This window comes from Mytilus californianus, unplaced genomic scaffold, assembly GCF_021869535.1.
Source record: "Mytilus californianus isolate M0D057914Y unplaced genomic scaffold, xbMytCali1.0.p SCAF_4, whole genome shotgun sequence".
NCBI classification, from domain to species: Eukaryota; Metazoa; Mollusca; class Bivalvia; order Mytilida; family Mytilidae; genus Mytilus; species Mytilus californianus.
This window is the reverse complement of record NW_026262690.1, coordinates 116,149,059-116,166,008: the sequence shown is the minus strand read 5'-3', so window position 1 is coordinate 116,166,008 and position 16,950 is coordinate 116,149,059. Positions and strand designations below refer to the sequence as shown.

General features: G+C 32.1%; 1 protein-coding gene across 1 annotated transcript in view; it reads right to left on the bottom strand.

The window, feature by feature from the left end:
• LOC127737197 (translation initiation factor IF-2, mitochondrial-like) overlaps positions 1-16,950 on the bottom strand; it is a 34,209-nt gene that overhangs the window by 7,961 nt on the left and 9,298 nt on the right. The window contains exons 3-14 of the mRNA XM_052247728.1: positions 16,117-16,260; positions 15,241-15,303; positions 14,708-14,813; positions 13,928-13,993; positions 12,350-12,470; positions 8,079-8,239; positions 7,217-7,393; positions 6,587-6,636; positions 2,903-2,992; positions 2,531-2,655; positions 1,625-1,703; positions 627-752 (exon numbers count right to left, since the gene is read on the bottom strand). Of these exons, the coding sequence (XP_052103688.1) occupies positions 627-752; positions 1,625-1,703; positions 2,531-2,655; positions 2,903-2,992; positions 6,587-6,636; positions 7,217-7,393; positions 8,079-8,239; positions 12,350-12,470; positions 13,928-13,993; positions 14,708-14,813; positions 15,241-15,303; positions 16,117-16,260 (1,308 nt within the window). The remainder of the gene's footprint in view (positions 1-626; positions 753-1,624; positions 1,704-2,530; positions 2,656-2,902; positions 2,993-6,586; positions 6,637-7,216; positions 7,394-8,078; positions 8,240-12,349; positions 12,471-13,927; positions 13,994-14,707; positions 14,814-15,240; positions 15,304-16,116; positions 16,261-16,950) is intronic.

The following is a 16,950-nucleotide window of genomic DNA, read 5'->3' as shown; positions in this document are numbered from 1 at the left end:
AAACTCTCACCTTACAACAGGACATTAGTACGTTTTTTTTTAAATTGAACTCATTTACAAATTTTATGTTGAACCATTCACTAAACAGGAGAAATAAAACCACCATATCAATCTTACAAGAAAGGATCTGGATAAGTTCATACTTCAGACACATTAAACCAAACTGAACCACAAAACTTTTGCCTAAGATGATATTTGTATATCATAATCAATCATTTTACAAAGTGTGAAGTGCATTAAACAATAAACAAAGAAGATGGCTCTGGTATAGATAGATTCCTACATAACATCTAACCCTCTTTATGGAAGGTAAAACCAGATATACTGTGAAGTACTGCTCACTTAATATACACACACCTATATCATAAAGGTATAAATTGTAGTTTTTGGAGAAAAAAAGGGACAAATATTTGAAATATGTGCATGACATTTGATAGTTTTCAGCATACAGGAAGTAGAATATCAAGGAAACTGAAAACATGGTACCAGATAAAAGTAATCAAAGATCAAGCTATACCTTGAGTTGCTGAGGAAAATGTGACAAAAATATGTAACCGACTGACAGATAGAGGTAAACCAGTATAAGCCCTCCTATAAGAGAAATGTGATACTTATTAAATACAAACCTCAGACTGTGCTTGTAATACTTTGTCCCCAGCTGAAGGAAATTCTTTCCAACCTGTCACTTCAACAGGTGTAGACAATGTAGCTTCCTTCAGTTGGCTACCTTTATCAGAATATATACCACGTACCTGTCAACAGACATCATTTACTATGGATTCATTTATATTCAAGGATATTAATTTTCGTGGATTGAGGAAATTGTATTTTCGAGGATACTTGATTTTATGGTTTTTACAAAGTTTGCATAAAAGCCAATAGAAAATTTGTACTTGATTGAACACTTAAGTGCCAGTCTTTATAAGAATCAGGCAATTTAGAAAAATTTCAAAACATGGCCGAAAAAAACCCACCTACCTAACCATCCTTTTTTTAAGTTAATCTCATCTTGAGTAAGAAATAGAAGGTCTTTTGATTGTGCGTGTCTGGTAATTCGAGAAATATCTAGATAACTTTTGGTTAGGATGATAGCAAATAACAGAGTTAGCTCCCCTTAATTGTTAATTTCTAGTGCATTTCAACCAAATTATATCTTGAGTTACCAGAACAGGAAAAGGAAACGAATGTTATATTCATGCAGCATTATACAATTTGAAATCCAGGAAAGTTAGTACCCCACAAATAATTATGAATCCACAGTAAATTAAGGAATGAAAATCTTTGGTGTTAAGCTGAGTGTAAACATTATTCTGCCATTTATAAAATTTTCTGTCAGAATATACTATTTTTATTTCATGAATACATTGTTTCATTTCTAGGATGTTATTATAAAAAAGCCCATTCTTCCTTATCCCATTGTAAGGTGATAGTATCTCAATACATTCCCATAAAAAAAATGTAATTAACAAGCTGTAAATCATTATTTGATCTTTTTTATAATAACATCCAATAAATATATTGACAAAAGATAATCATCAAGTTAAAATCTTAGTGGTGCAGAGCTGTGTTGTTCTATAATCTTTAAAGCCATAATGATCTTTCAATATAGGTAAAGGAAATATACCTTTGCCCAAGAAGTTCCTGCAACTAGCAAATTGCCTTTTTTCAAGGTGCCTCTTTCTATAATTACTGTAGCAACTTTCCTGAAAAAATAATTAAACATGATATATTGTGAGCTATTGCTAAATAATGATATACTTGCTATAGTATTTGGTAAACAGGACATTGATAAGATAAGGGGGGTAAGCAGCCCCTTGTATAGCATGCTCACATGAAGCTTGATTCAAATTTCAGTAAGTTCTGATTTGTAATTCCTAAAAACGAAAATTTCATACATGGCCATTACTCAATATCTTTCATGAAGTTGTGGTTCCTAGTTTCTGAGAAAAATGCAAAAAAAAAAATCATACATGGCCACTTAGTACAAATGTAGTATGTGCCCCTATATATAAATATTTGGTGAACAGGAAGTTGTTAAAAGATTTATGTATAACCCATCACAGAGCTTAGAATGCTCACATGAAAGCACTGATTTGTAGTTACTGAGAAAAATGCAGCCAATATTTAATGGGATGTATGGAAGAGGTAATGTGAAAAAATACAAACAACAATGTCCTTTAAAGCATTTATAAAATTCTGTCAAAATATATAGATTTTTCAGAAAGCATGGTTAGATTTCTAGGAAATTAAAAAAAGACGTAGTTAACACGCAGTAAATAATTACTTGATCTTTTCTATAATAACACCCAATAAATGGCACAGTTTGTGTGTATGTGTTTAATTATACAAACAATCCCAATGACAAAGATGTCTATTTTGCATCAAATTTAAATCATTGCACAAGGTTAATAGGACTAAATGTCATATTCCTGGGCCAATGTCCATGTTGAAAAAATGGTAAGAAACGTCAAACCATCAAGATCATACTGCATTTTCTAAAAATTCAATAAAATTTCTCCATTAGACTTACCCTTTACCTGTGACCAATCTACTTTCTATCACTCTGCCTTCAACCAAACCAACAGGATCACCTTTAAGATCCATCAGTTCTGCCAGTGTAATGACTGCCTCTTGTAATTGCTGTAAGTTTGTTCCCTATAAAGGATGCAAGAATTTAATAATAATAATAATAAGCAAATTAATTTATCTGTACCCTTTGACAAAATGCTTTAATTACTGTCCACTTTATTTTCTTTTGAAAGATTGAAAAGGGGTAGAAGATATAAGAAAATGGGTATCTTTACGTTACAAAATGACTGAAATCCTATTTAATTGATCTTTTACGCATATATACAGCATCTCCCAATACAATCATGACTTAAAAAGTACTAATTTAATGTACCTTCAAAGCAGATATTGGAACACATTGTACATCTCCTCCAAACTTTTCTGGTATCACATCATACTGTAACAACATCTGCTCTGTGCCTTCCTAATAAAATAAAAAAATAAATGTGGATAGTGTCCACATGTGGACACAGATGATGCCCCCGCTTGCATATCATATAATTATAAAGGGACATAACTGAAGAACGGTAAAAGTGACGCTACCCAAATTTGAACTTGATCTGAGTTTTGTGGTAATAAGCATTGTGTGTAAGTCTCATAACATTTGGTTGAGGCTAACTTAAGTAGAGAACAGAAACTAAAAATTCAACAATTTTTCTATTTGTAAACACACATAACTTTAGAATGGTTGTGTATAAGTTTTATAACATTTGGTTGAGACAAACTAAAGTTAGAGAATGGAAACGAAAAATTCAGCAATTTTTATGTTTATAAAGGGACATAACTCAAGAATGGTAAAAGTGTCGCCACCAAATTTCGTACTTAATCTGTATTATGTAGTAATAAGCATTGTGTATAAGTTTCATAACATTTAGTCGAGGCAAACTAAAGTTAAAAAACAGAAACAAAAAATTTGTACTTGATCTTGGTTTTGAGGTAATGAATATTGTGTACAGGTTTCATAATGTTTGGTTGGGGCAAACTTAAGTTACAGAATGGAAACTAAAAATTTTGCAATCTTTCGATTTATAAAGGGGCATAACTCAATAATGGTTAAAGTGACACTACCCAAATTCAACTTGATCTGTGTTTTATCAGTGGAAGTCAAAATTAAACATTGCATTGTATAATGCATTGATTGTAGTTGATTCAACTATAATCATGGACAAAGGAAGATAACTCCAATTTAAAAAATTACTTGATATTTAGAAGAAAATAAAAATTTAGCAATTTTTCCATTTATAAAGGGGCATAACTCTAGAACGGTTGAAGTGACGCCACCAAAATTCAAACTTGATCTGTGTTTTGTGGTAATAAGCATTGTGTATACGTTTCATAACATTTGGTTGAGGCAAACTCAAGTTAGAGAACGTACGTACAGACGGACAAGGGTAAAACTTAATGCCCCCACCGCTACGGCGGGGGCATAAAAATTTGTTCATGAAATTTTAACAAATAATTTATGACTGGTTCAGCAAGCAAAGCTCCTTTTACAATGGAAAATAACCAATACTGTGGATTCACTTTTATTCATTGGATACCAATTTTCATGGATTCTGTGGGTAAAGGTGAACCATGAATTCAAATTTCCCACAAAGAACAAATGTTCTATAGGCTTGTATGCACACTTTGGAAAAACCACAAAATCAAATAGCCACGAAAATACAATTTTTCCTCAATTGATGAAAATTGGTAGCCACGAAATAAATTGAATCCACAGTATTCCATACTAAGGGGCATAACTGAAGAATTAACATAAAATAATTGTCAGGAAATTATACAGTAGCCTTAATTCTTGGTCATGGCCAACGAAAGTTATTGAACAGTCAAATTTTACTTTTGTACGCACAACTAAGCCAAGGGGCATAGATCAGAACAAAAGCATAAGATAAGTAAAAGTTTACCAATATAACTTCTGTTTGATGTTCCAAACGTCATTTCCAAATTTGAAATGCTTGATTAAAGTTAACTTGTGCAATAAATGGAAACCAAATTGGGATGAACAAAAGGTAACGATTCAAACCAAATTAAATAACTCCAATTCAGGTAAATTCTATTTATCACCATAAATAGATATGTATATAAAAAAGTAATGGAAGTTTTCTGAGTATTCAGATTTACTTTTTTTAAATATTCCTCAATAGTTTCCTTATATTCCTCTAGTGCTGGACTTTTAGGTTAACTTTGTTGTTACATATGAAGGATTTTAAACATACAGATCGGCTAATGCTGAAATTGTTTTTTTTCCCTCATTAGGTTAATGCTTTAATTAGGATAAATATCTACTGCAATGTTTTAACCATGTTTACTTCAATATTCATAATTTCTAAATTCAAAGTTCAGTATGAGTTAATTACCTTTATGTGAAGATTTTTTTTTATCATAAGTCAATCTTTTTTTTCAAAACTTATATTAAACAAGGACGTTAGAAATTTCATTTTCTGAATAATACTGACAACATGAAAACTTTATATAACAAGAGTGCACACGCTGAATTGTCTTGCCTGCTTTACTTATGACTAAATTTATGTTGAAAGTCTATAATATGAAGGTTTTACTACAAGTATCACATAAACTTAAAATGACATCACAGTCAGATGAACCATGTCACACAGATATGTACACCTTACAATCATTCCATACACCAAATATAGTGGTCCCATTACTTATAGAGCCTCTGTTCACCTTACAATTGTTTCATACAACAAATATAATTGACCTATTGCTTTTAGTATCTGAGAAATAGATGAAACCACAAAAACTAAACATTATCAAATTAACCATGAAAATGAGGTCAAGGTCAAATGAAACCTGCCAGTCGAACATGTACATTTTACAATCATTCCATACACTAAATAAAGTTGACCTATTGCTTATAGTATCTGAGACACAGACTTGACCATATAACTTTAACCTTGATAACTGATCCATGAAATGAGGTCAAGCCCGTCAAGGTCAGGTGAACCCTACCTGACGGACATGAAGACGTTGCAAGGAACCCATCTACCAAATATAGTTATCCTATTACGGTACTCATAATAAGTGAGTATTTCTCTTGATAAAAAAACTGTAATTTTTTTTCAAGCAGCCACAGAACCATGAAAATGAGGTCAAGGACAATGGACATATGACAGTCAGAAACTTCATAATATAAGGTATCTGCAAACAAGGTATGAATCATCCAGGTCTTCTTCCTTCTGAAATATAAAGCTTTATACAAATAGTTTACGCCGTCGCTGGATTGTAATCCTGTAAATCGCATATTGTCGCAGGCAAGACAAAAACTAGTATAGGGCCTAAAAATGACAAATACAAATAAGAATACATAAAACAACACGCCATTAGTGAGGCTATTTAAGTAAAAGTTGCAGAAGTGGGGGAGTGGGACTTGTCAGATAGCACTATACATAATATTCATAGGTAAATGGGTTGCCATGCAACATCCATTTCGCTCCTTTTTCCCTGGAATAGCCTCCAACTCTCTTATATCCAAAACATTGACTGATGGCAACTTTTGTAATAAATAAAAAACACAGAATAAAGACAAATGGGTCAATATCCCTAATGCGCCTCGAAATGAGGAACTCAAAAGTTGTGTGTAAACAAAATATCTCTGTGTAGTGATATTGGACATGTTTCTATTTTTTACAAATGGCTGAGCTTAACCATTTGTGGTGATTATGAAAGTAGAGGAACATAGAATAAATGTGTAAAAACTATGGAGCTATTAAATGTGTTCAAAGTATTAAATTTTTAAAGAACTTATTGCGTTAAAAAAGTGATTTTTTACCACGAGGAGCCGCATCACGAAAGGATGTTCGGGGTATGCTAATTTACAGAAAAAGTAATCTCACTTCGTACCCCGAAAATTTAACCACATGTGAAAATGTCACAGCTTCGAAACGAGCTATCATACATATCCAAGTTTACGATATGGACTGAGCTACAGGAAAAAACGTTACCATTACCGCCTATGGAAAAACAATTAAAGATGTTGACCCAAATATAAAATACTTACAACATCAGCTGTATGCTTGTCCATTTTATTGATAGCAACAATTAAAGGAACTGAAAACAAAATCAAATCTGTAAATGATTAAATACTTTTATACAGTTGTTGTTGTCTAGGTATTCAATGAATATTCACACAGTTGTTTAAAGCATGAACATATATTTTAAACTGTAAAATGAATAAGTTCAAAAACACAACTGATTATAATTTTACATTTCTGTATCATATAAACTACCAGTTTAATCATAGAACTTTCCGTTTTTACAATTCTACACAAACACCACTGGACATTTAGCAACAACAATCAATCAATCTACACAAACTAACACACACATATGTCTTCAAAAGATATAAAATATATTGTTTACCCATTATAATAACCAATCTCTGTCAATGTCTTGAAAGCATTAATCAATGTGGTCAGATTTTGAAAAATCAAGTTCCAACTTCCTCAAAGAAAGGAGTAAGTTTGGTAAGGGTAATATTTGGCCCTGAATATTAAAGTCCATTGTTTAAAGATAGAAAATGTTTCAAGTGGGTAATACCACATGTAACAAAGTGAAATAGAACTTTTTTGTGCAGCCCACTAGACTTAGGTTTATCCCATATGTCTTTTACATTATAACAATCAATTACCATCAGCGGATTTGGCATGTTGAATGGACTCCACAGTCTGAGGCATTAAACCATCATCTGCAGCTACCACTAATATAATTATGTCTGTGAGTGATGCCCCTCGTGCCCTCATGTGTGAGAATGCTGCATGTCCTGGGGTATCTAAGAAGGATATTGTATTCCCAGATGGCAATTTGACTGAAATGAATAATTAATACCCTTGTTGTAAGCAATATAAACATCATACAATAATTTGAGCAAAAAGTGTATTTATTGAATTGCAAAACTACTTCAAGGTACAAACATTCATGTGATAATTGTTGGAAAGTATGATAATACAAATGCTATAAGGTAACATACAATTACTTTTTATTAAGATTTTTCCCTCATCCATTCTACACTCCTTTATGCTCCAGATTCATAATTATTTTTGCTTTTCTACATGTTCTTTGAAACTTTTCTGCAATTTATGGGAAAATCAGCAAAAATACAGAAAATAAAATTCTTACATCTTCGAATTCTTTTGCGGAATAAGGATGAAAATCTAAAAATTATCTAAAAGGCCCAATAATTTACATATTCTCTCTTTATATAAACATGGAAACAATACCAATCCATATTCAAACCTGAGGCCTGTGGGCCCACACACAGAATCAAACTGCCCAACATCTCAAACTTGAGGCCTGTGGGCCCACACATAGAATCAAACTGCCCAATATCTCAAACCTTAGGCCTGTGGGCCCACACATAGAATCAAACTGCCCAATATCTCAAACCTTAGGCCTGTGGGCCCACACATAGCATCAAACTGCCCAATATCTCAACCGTTAGGCTGTCCATAGATCTAAATCCTATACACAAGATATATCAACTAGCATATTACCTGAGAATGCACCAATATGTTGTGTGATACCTCCAAATTCTTGAGCTACAACATTAGTATTTCTCAGAGCATCTAGCAATGTCGTTTTACCATGGTCTACATGTCCCATTATGGTCACCACTGGTGGACGTCTGACCAAGACACTAGGATCTGGTGGTGGCCTATGTAAAATTTTATACTTTTAATACATTGCAGTTTCAAGACAAACTGTTTATAGTTAATTCATCCGTATTGGTAAATGCTTAAAAGATGGTTACTTCTGTATAAACACACAACTAAGATTCCTTTCTTTATCACCAACTTAATTTTTATTTCACCAGCAGTATACTGTAAACCAACTTATTTTCGTGGATACTTTATTTCGTTTAGCCCTTTCTAGTTCATTTTGCAGCGATTTAATTTCGCGATTCTCAAATTTTCTTGGTGTAGATAAATAAGGAAAAATCCAAGTTTTACATATTCGCGACGATTTATATTCACTTGATTTTTCTACTCGTGAAAGTCGCAAAAATTAGTTGGTTTACAGTAATCCAATTTTTTGTTTGTTTGCCATTGAAGAAGATAAAATAAAATTCTTGTATTTTTTTTTTTTTTTACATCAAACAAAATGTTATTAATTTTTGCAAATTTCATAAGGTCAGCATCAAAAAAAATAAAAAAATAGTAGTAAAATTCCAATTTAAGGGTTTAACATTTACATAATTAAAAGCAATATTGAAATTAATGGGTAAATCAGAAATTGTATCCCGCAATGGTGGTAAGTCGTGCACTTAAGGACATTTTTTATTTTATTTTTCTGTAGACTTTGCTTTGTTTTTTTTATTACTGTGTATTGTCAAGCTTGGTTACTCATAATTGTTTCTCAGTCACTGAATGTACGATGTTGTTCCATACTTGAGCAGCTGACCCGGTTTGTTTACGTTCAAATTCCAATGGCGTTAAAACCACGTGATGCATTGAATCGTTATACCCAATCAAATTGCTCTATTATCAATTAGGTGATTTTTTTAGGCTAAGGCAATTATATTATTTATTTGTATGATAGTTCTTTGAAACTGTTTTTAATGAATTGGGAATTGATTTAACTGGGAACATCATTTATTACCATGAGAATTGAAATCAATGGAAATTTTCAGAGAGTTCACCAGTGGTGATTTTTTGGCATTAAATTCCAAATGCAATTTCTTTGTTAAATGAGTACAATAATGAATCAGAAAATGATTTTAATTTTATTTACCAATTACTCTACACCTTTCTCACAAAACACACACATGAAACTGTCACCCCTTCTAATAACTCTCACTTTTGTACAATAAATAAGATGCACCCACCTCTCACACTTCTCACATTGTGCCCACTTAGTAAATATCAAACTACTACTCTGTCTCACCTGCTCTGGAACAAACTTCTTACATACACAGCACTTTTCATCCTCTCTTATTTCAGACTCACTCTCACTCTCACATTCCTCTTCTTTTTTTTCTCCCCTTTTACTTTTTTCATTGCCACTACCTTCTTTACAAAAAAGTCACTCTTACTCCCTTCATCTCTTCCAACTACATCTATCATTCTACCACTCACACTCACAACACTATCATTCTCCTTGTCACTCTCAACTTCCTCTTTATCACTCACAACACTCCTAGCTACCTCCAAACCAATCTCTCCTTCCCTCAGAACACCCACATTCTCCTTATCACTCTCAACTTCCTCTCTTTCACTCACCACACTGTCATTCTCATTCTCTCTCACAACTACCACACTGTTAACAGCTTCTACAGTCTCTAGTACAGTGTTCTCAGGATGGTTTTCAATGTCACTTATAAATGCCTCTGATGGTGTCAATGGTAAGTCATTGATAATGTCTTTTGTGAACGGATAAATTCCTGTTTTTCTAAAAGCTGACTGCAAATTACTGGCTGATAAGGCATTTCTGTAAGCTTTGCATGCCATGCTACAAACATCATAATGAGTTAGTGCACATTGTTTTGTTCTGATAGTTCTATGGCAAAGGCTGTTGTATATATTTTGCAGAGGACCATAACAACATACATCCAACGGTTGCAAAAGATGGCTGGTGTGTGCTGGAAGTAACTGTATAACAATGTTATTACGCCTTGCCCATTCAATTGTGCTAACAGCAACATGAGATTTATGTCCATCTAACAATAACATCACATGCCCATTACCTGGAACAAATTTCTTGAAATGATTGCTGAGGAAATCCATGAACAGTTCCGAATTAGACCAACCCGTCTTAGAGACAGTGCCAACTGTTCATGGTGTAGACCCCTCTAGCAACTGATCATTCATTCTCTGTCCTGGGAAGACATAGTAAGGGGGTAATGCATTGCCAATTGCATTTCCACACCCCAAGATAGTCACAGTGTCACCCTTTCCAGATGTAACCTCCTGTGATGATGTCTCCACTCCTGACACTACCTTTGATGGGTTGTGGTTGATGGTTACACCCTTCTCATCAACATTGTAAATCAAATGGGGTTTGTCCATTAGATCATATTTAAGTAGGGCTTTCTCGAGTTCATTAAAGTATTTCGTAATGTTCTCCTTGTTGGCAGCTTTTGCTCTTGCAACTTCCAATGCCCTTGGTTTTACAACTTTGAGATCTGGCCATCTTCCAAGCATTCCATAGAACCAGGTAAGAGTTAGAGGTTTATCATTTTTAGTTTTCTTGTCAAGCATAACTGAATAGTCAGTTGCTATATCCACAACTTCCTGTCGGTTATATCCATATCCAAGTTGAGCCATTTCCTTCAAATGTATCACCAACCGGCTTTCTTCATCTAATGAAAAAAAAGGTGCATTGCCCATAGTACAACACTCAGGATCTACATTTCTAGTTACCCTATCCCTAAGAGTTTGAAATGGTACACCATAAGACTTTGAAGCTCTACGGATAGATAGTTTATCAACCATTATTGCTGAATATGCACATGTTAATGCAGTTGGAGAATAGGTCCTGTATTTGGCTTCCCCCCCTGGTTGATGAACTTGATTGATCTACAAATATAATACAAAAAGTTATTAATTATACTGACCCATTTGTGTTTAAAAAACAGAAAGAAGAAAAATTCAGTAAAACATTTGATATGTATCTAGGTCAAATTTACTTTATAAAACTAAAGAAATTTTTCTTAATGCAATTATTTTTGTTTTTTGAAATATTATCTACCTTGTATTTACGTTTTACTAGCTGATGTTTCCTATTTCAAGTATTTTATTGTTAGTTTTAATATGCACATTCCACCATTTTTTTTGGTTGTAATTTGTGATTTTCTCATCTCAGTTTGACATATTTTCCCATAAAATTAATAAAATAATGTAAGGTGCTTGCTATATTGAAAAGACGTAAAAAACAATTTGGTTGGCCTTACAGGAAACGGATATGAGTTCTGACCTGGAAAAATATGTAAACAAAAAGGTGGATGCCGGGACTGGGTTTGTTTCTCACTGTAAATACGATTTTAGACCTGTTGATATTTGTTTTCAAAAGAGGTTAAGAAAAATGGCACTTTTATGAAATAATTATTTATTTTTAATCATACATACCTTTAGGAATCTCATTTTTTTGAAAAGAGTTGATTTCAAGTGAAGCTGATACTTGTACGCTGTGAAATGTGAAAAGTGACGTCAGAGCGGAGTTTATTCACGAGATAAATACAACCAAAAAAAGCGAACGAATTGACAATATGACTGATTATAGACTACGGTAGGATAAATGTTTTAAACATGGAATGAACCTTTTCACTTCCCAAAAGGATATTTTGTAACCACTCTAGCATTTTCCTCAGCTATGCATTAAAAACAATTGCCAGGCAACGCCTGAATTTCTCAATATGTTTATTCAAAACTTGCATCTTTTGTAATTTCTGTTATGTTTTAAATACAGTCCAATATTATTTTCTTCCCATGCATGAAATATAAAAAATTCAGAGAAATCTCTTTCCTGTCAAAATATTCTAATTTTTCAAATGCTTTAATTTCAAAAAGATCACACAGACCTATCTTTATTACCCCATTGTTTTTAATGTATTATACATCATGTATTGAAAAAGAAATCATTTTTGAAAATGTTGTTATTTTGAATATCAGTAGCAAACACCTTCAGAACCATAGTTTATCCATTGCAGCATAAAAGACTACAAATCGATCTATCGCACGATTTCATTTTATATTCAAATACTGAATTCCTGAGTTGTTCTTCATTAGATTTTCTGCATACATTTTAATAATGATATCATAATTCTTACTGTGGTTCAATATCTTTACTACTTTCTTCTTTCTTTGCTACAGCCATTTCTGGATTAGCTATAATCCGTGATCTGTAGCCAAGGAATGTCAGCGTTTTCTGAATAACTTTCACATCATAGACTGGAAGAAAAATAATAACGTCATAGTCTATTGCATAACGATTTTTTTTTAAGTGGATTCCAAATAAAACAACATTAAAGTTTTTAACAAACTCCACAAATTTTTCACTAACTTTAAAAAAATTTACAGCTGAAATAAAAGAAGAATTGAACTTTTATTTTATTTAAAAGCTGTTTCAAAAAGAATTGAGTTGTTAAAACCAAAATAGCGTACGCTGACCTATATATAGTAGTTAATTTCTGTGTCATTTGGTCTCTTGTGGAGAGTTGTCTCATTGGCAATCATACCACATCTTCTTTTTTATATATAGGCAGAACTCAAGTACTATTGATAAATTTTTTTTTCATGGATACCAATTTTCATGGATTAAGGAAAAATTGTATTTTCGTGGATATCTAATTTCATTGTTTTGCATGTACAAAAATTTGCATATATTAAGTCTTTACAAAATTTGTGTTTCATTGAACATTTAAATTTGTGTTTCTCCTTTACCCACGAAATCCACAAAAATTGGTATCCAATGAATAATAATGAAACCATATTCAATTTAAATTAAAGGCACTCCACAGTTAGGAAATGATATTAATTATATAAAATAGAACCACAAAATGTTTAATCATCTTCTATTCATGGCTTATGATAAATTAAGCCAAACATTTAAGTCATACATGTGCATATGTGTGCAAAAAGGGGTAGAAAATGTCACATATTCCCCAATAAATTTGGTTTCAACTAGAATTTCAATCCCTTTGAGTGATACCTTTACTGAAACTATTGGCATTAATCTATAAAATGATCAAATAAAAATTGGGTGTCTTTCACCTCATTTTTTGTAAATTGGAAACACAAAGTTCGTACGACAAAAAGCTGGAAAACAACATTACAATGATTCCTGGACCAATTTCTGGTATGGATATGAAAATACGGACTGCCATACAGAAAACAGCCAATAATACATACTTTACACAATCTTGATGTTCATATAAACACACTATGAAGGCTATATTAGTCTTCAGCTATCCAAAAATGAATTTTATTGCACATTAGCTTTCATATTTGACAAATCCATCGGGATCAAAATGCGAAACTACCTACCTAACTGTGAAGTGCTACCAAAGTTACAATGTATCTGAGTCAAGCTGTTTCACCTGAGCAATATTGATTTCAATACCTAAAAAATTTTCAAATAGCTTTAAGTCCATTTAAAATTGAAATGACCAACTGAAAAAAAAACAATTAGTTTAGGTCTTGACTGGCAAATATGACTGTTTAGCTGCTGTTGTCCCCATACAATGATTTTCTTTCATTTAAAATATTTCTTTAACAATACCATATATTGTACTAGGTACTATGATCAAAACTAAATGTCTTACTTCAAATACTTGCAAAATTTTATATCTAAAGACTCAAAATGTTGAGAACATGCTTGGTGACTAAATCTATTATCCTTGACTTACTTGCTGTTTTGCCTCCACGATATGCTTGTCTGGAATTGGCATATTCCAAGGCATCTAAAATATTATCTACAGAAAAAGTGGCATTATTAAAATTTTGCTAAATATTTATTGGTTTAATCCAATAAAACGACTAAGTAAACAGTACTTTTATTCCATTTAAAAACTACAAAAGTGTATAGGACGGGGCTTACTATAGAAACCTATGATAATGAGAAGTTTTTTGTCTTGAGTATTTACTCATCTTATTGATGGATGTAATCTGTCTTATTTGTGGCAGAGATTAGTGTCAACAACTAATACCACAGAGTAGCTTGCACTCTCTATCGCACAATAGTCAATTTAATATTTTTCATCCCCTGTTGTGCAGATGACTGAATCTTGATACCACATCTACAACAACTGGTGCAAGGCAACTCTATACTGTTACTGACATAATTAATGACTCAACACCCAGACATCCCTCATCATATACTTAGTAGAGAAATAAAACAACATTATACTGAAAAATGACATTAGGATATAAGTTATATGTACATGTAAGCAAATCAGAGTTGCTATATTCCTCTTGAAAAAAATCAGTAAAATTTCCTAAACTAGAATTCTAATACATAACATGTATATAGATATATATATAACACTATGGACGAGACATCAAAAATTCTCTGTTAGGTAGGAGTTTGACAAATTTTTAATTCCACTAAAATAATACCTACTCAAAAAGGAGCAAACTTTTCAAAACCTGCTAGACAAAAACAAGGAAATTAATCTTTGGTCACATACCTACAGTCCTACCAGTTTGAGTGGCAATCTGACTCACTGACATATTTCTGTAAATTGGTATCACTTTAACTTTCGTCTTTTTCTTTCGTGCAATTTGTTTCTCTGCCTGAAAACAAATATATTGCTTTAATTGAATTACGCTTGTAATAATTGCCACAAGATGTTAAGCAAGTAACAATCATTAAACAATATTAGCAAGTTACATTTAATTGAATAGAAGTCAGTTCCGTCAAAATTTTCAGCTTTTTTTTTATCATTCATGTTACTGACTATTAATTCAGTCATATCATTTTTATGCATTGATTTTCATGAAAATATATAGTTTATAATATAAACTGCAGACTGTCCCCCTCTGAAATTGGTCATTTTAGGGCCTTTTTACAGCTTAATATATACTGTATGCTTTATGCACATTGTTGAAGACCATATAGAAACCTGTAATTGTCACATCTTTGTTTGTTAGTCTTTTATGAATAGTCTTCTCATTGTCAATCATACCACATCTCCTTTTTTATGTGCAGAGAAAGTTTTACCTTCTGAAGGTCCTGTTGAGCTTCATCATAAGTTTTGGTTCTACCTTTCACAGGAGCGGATCCCTGAAAAAAAAAGAAAGGCACTGAGTACTAAATACATTCACATTTATTTCAACATAATATAGTACATGCTGAATAAATCCTTCAATGATGCACCAAATAGATTTTTGTTATACTGAATCACTTTCAGCAATTTTTAATGATAAATTTTGTAATAAGATATAATAATATTTATTTTTATTTTCAATATTATATATAATTTATTTTTAATTCAACTAAACAACAATCAATCAATAATCAATCATTCAATCAATTAATGGATGTCTCTAACAATAATCAAGAGCTCCCACCATACAGCAAGACCATGATTTGACTTGAGCATCAACTAAAATTGTACTCTTTGATATCACTTAACAATCGCTACATACATTTTGTCTGTTAGGAAAATATGCAGCAGTAATCCTGTAAATTCAGAAATTATTGTGAGGTTTTTATTAATGCGAATAATGCGATTGGGTGAGTATCGCAATAATAAGAAATCACATTCTGAATTTTGATACATATATTTGTATGCAGATTTTATTGAAATGGCACTAATTAATCTCACATTTTTGTCCATTCTTCAAAAATCGCAAAAATAAATACATGCAATAATTTCTGAATTAACAGTACATAAAAAGCATACAAAAGAGATGAATTCTTCCTACATATTTTACCAGTCATTGCTAGACATTAGAATTTATGATAATAAGAAATACAAATGGACACAAAATAGCTGGATGTCATTAAACTCTCAAAAGGAAATCTAGACAAGGTTCAAGATTGTTTGAAAGTTAAAGTCTACTTTTTTCAACATAAAATATTTTTATTCCTTACATTAAATGCTCCGGCAAGATGGAATTTCCTGTTGATGGTTCCACAAATACATGTATGACAAGGAGACTTCATAGAATACAAGAGATGCACACGTTGAATTAACTGTCTACAACTCATTTCAATAACAGCAAATAAATTATCTGAAATAAAAGACATTAGTACAAGAAATTGATTTAGTTTGTATTAAATCATATATTCTAGTACATGTACAGGGGTTTTATTAAGATAAAATTCACTTTTACTAACATTCAGCTATAAGAGTTGATCCTGTCATCTAATTCCTTTTGCATACTTCACACAAAAAGGAAACTTTAGTGTAGCCCTTTATCACTAAATGTCTAAAACCCTACAACAGAGTCTAATGTCTGTGTGTCATATATTCATTGTGAAAATAGTCTCAGAGTCTAGGTTGCATTTCTGTAAATATAGACAATGCAATTTACCATAGGAACTCCCTTTGCGGCTAAAACTGTGCCACTTTTACTATGAAGTTTTGTAAAAAATAAATGTGGATAGTGTCCACATGTGGACACAGATGATGCCCCCGCTTGCATATCATATAGTTATAAAGGGACATAACTGAAGAACGGTACAAGTGACGCTACCCAAATTTGAACTTGATCTGAGTTTTGTGGTAATAAGCATTGTGTGTAAGTCTCATAACATTTGGTTGAGGTTAACTTAAGTAGAGAACAGAAACTAAAAATTCAGCAATTTTTCTATTTGTAAACACGCATAACTCTAGAATGGTTGTGTATAAGTTTTATAACATTTGGTTGAGACAAACTAAAGTTATAGAACGGAAACGAAAAATTCAGCAATTTTATGTTTATA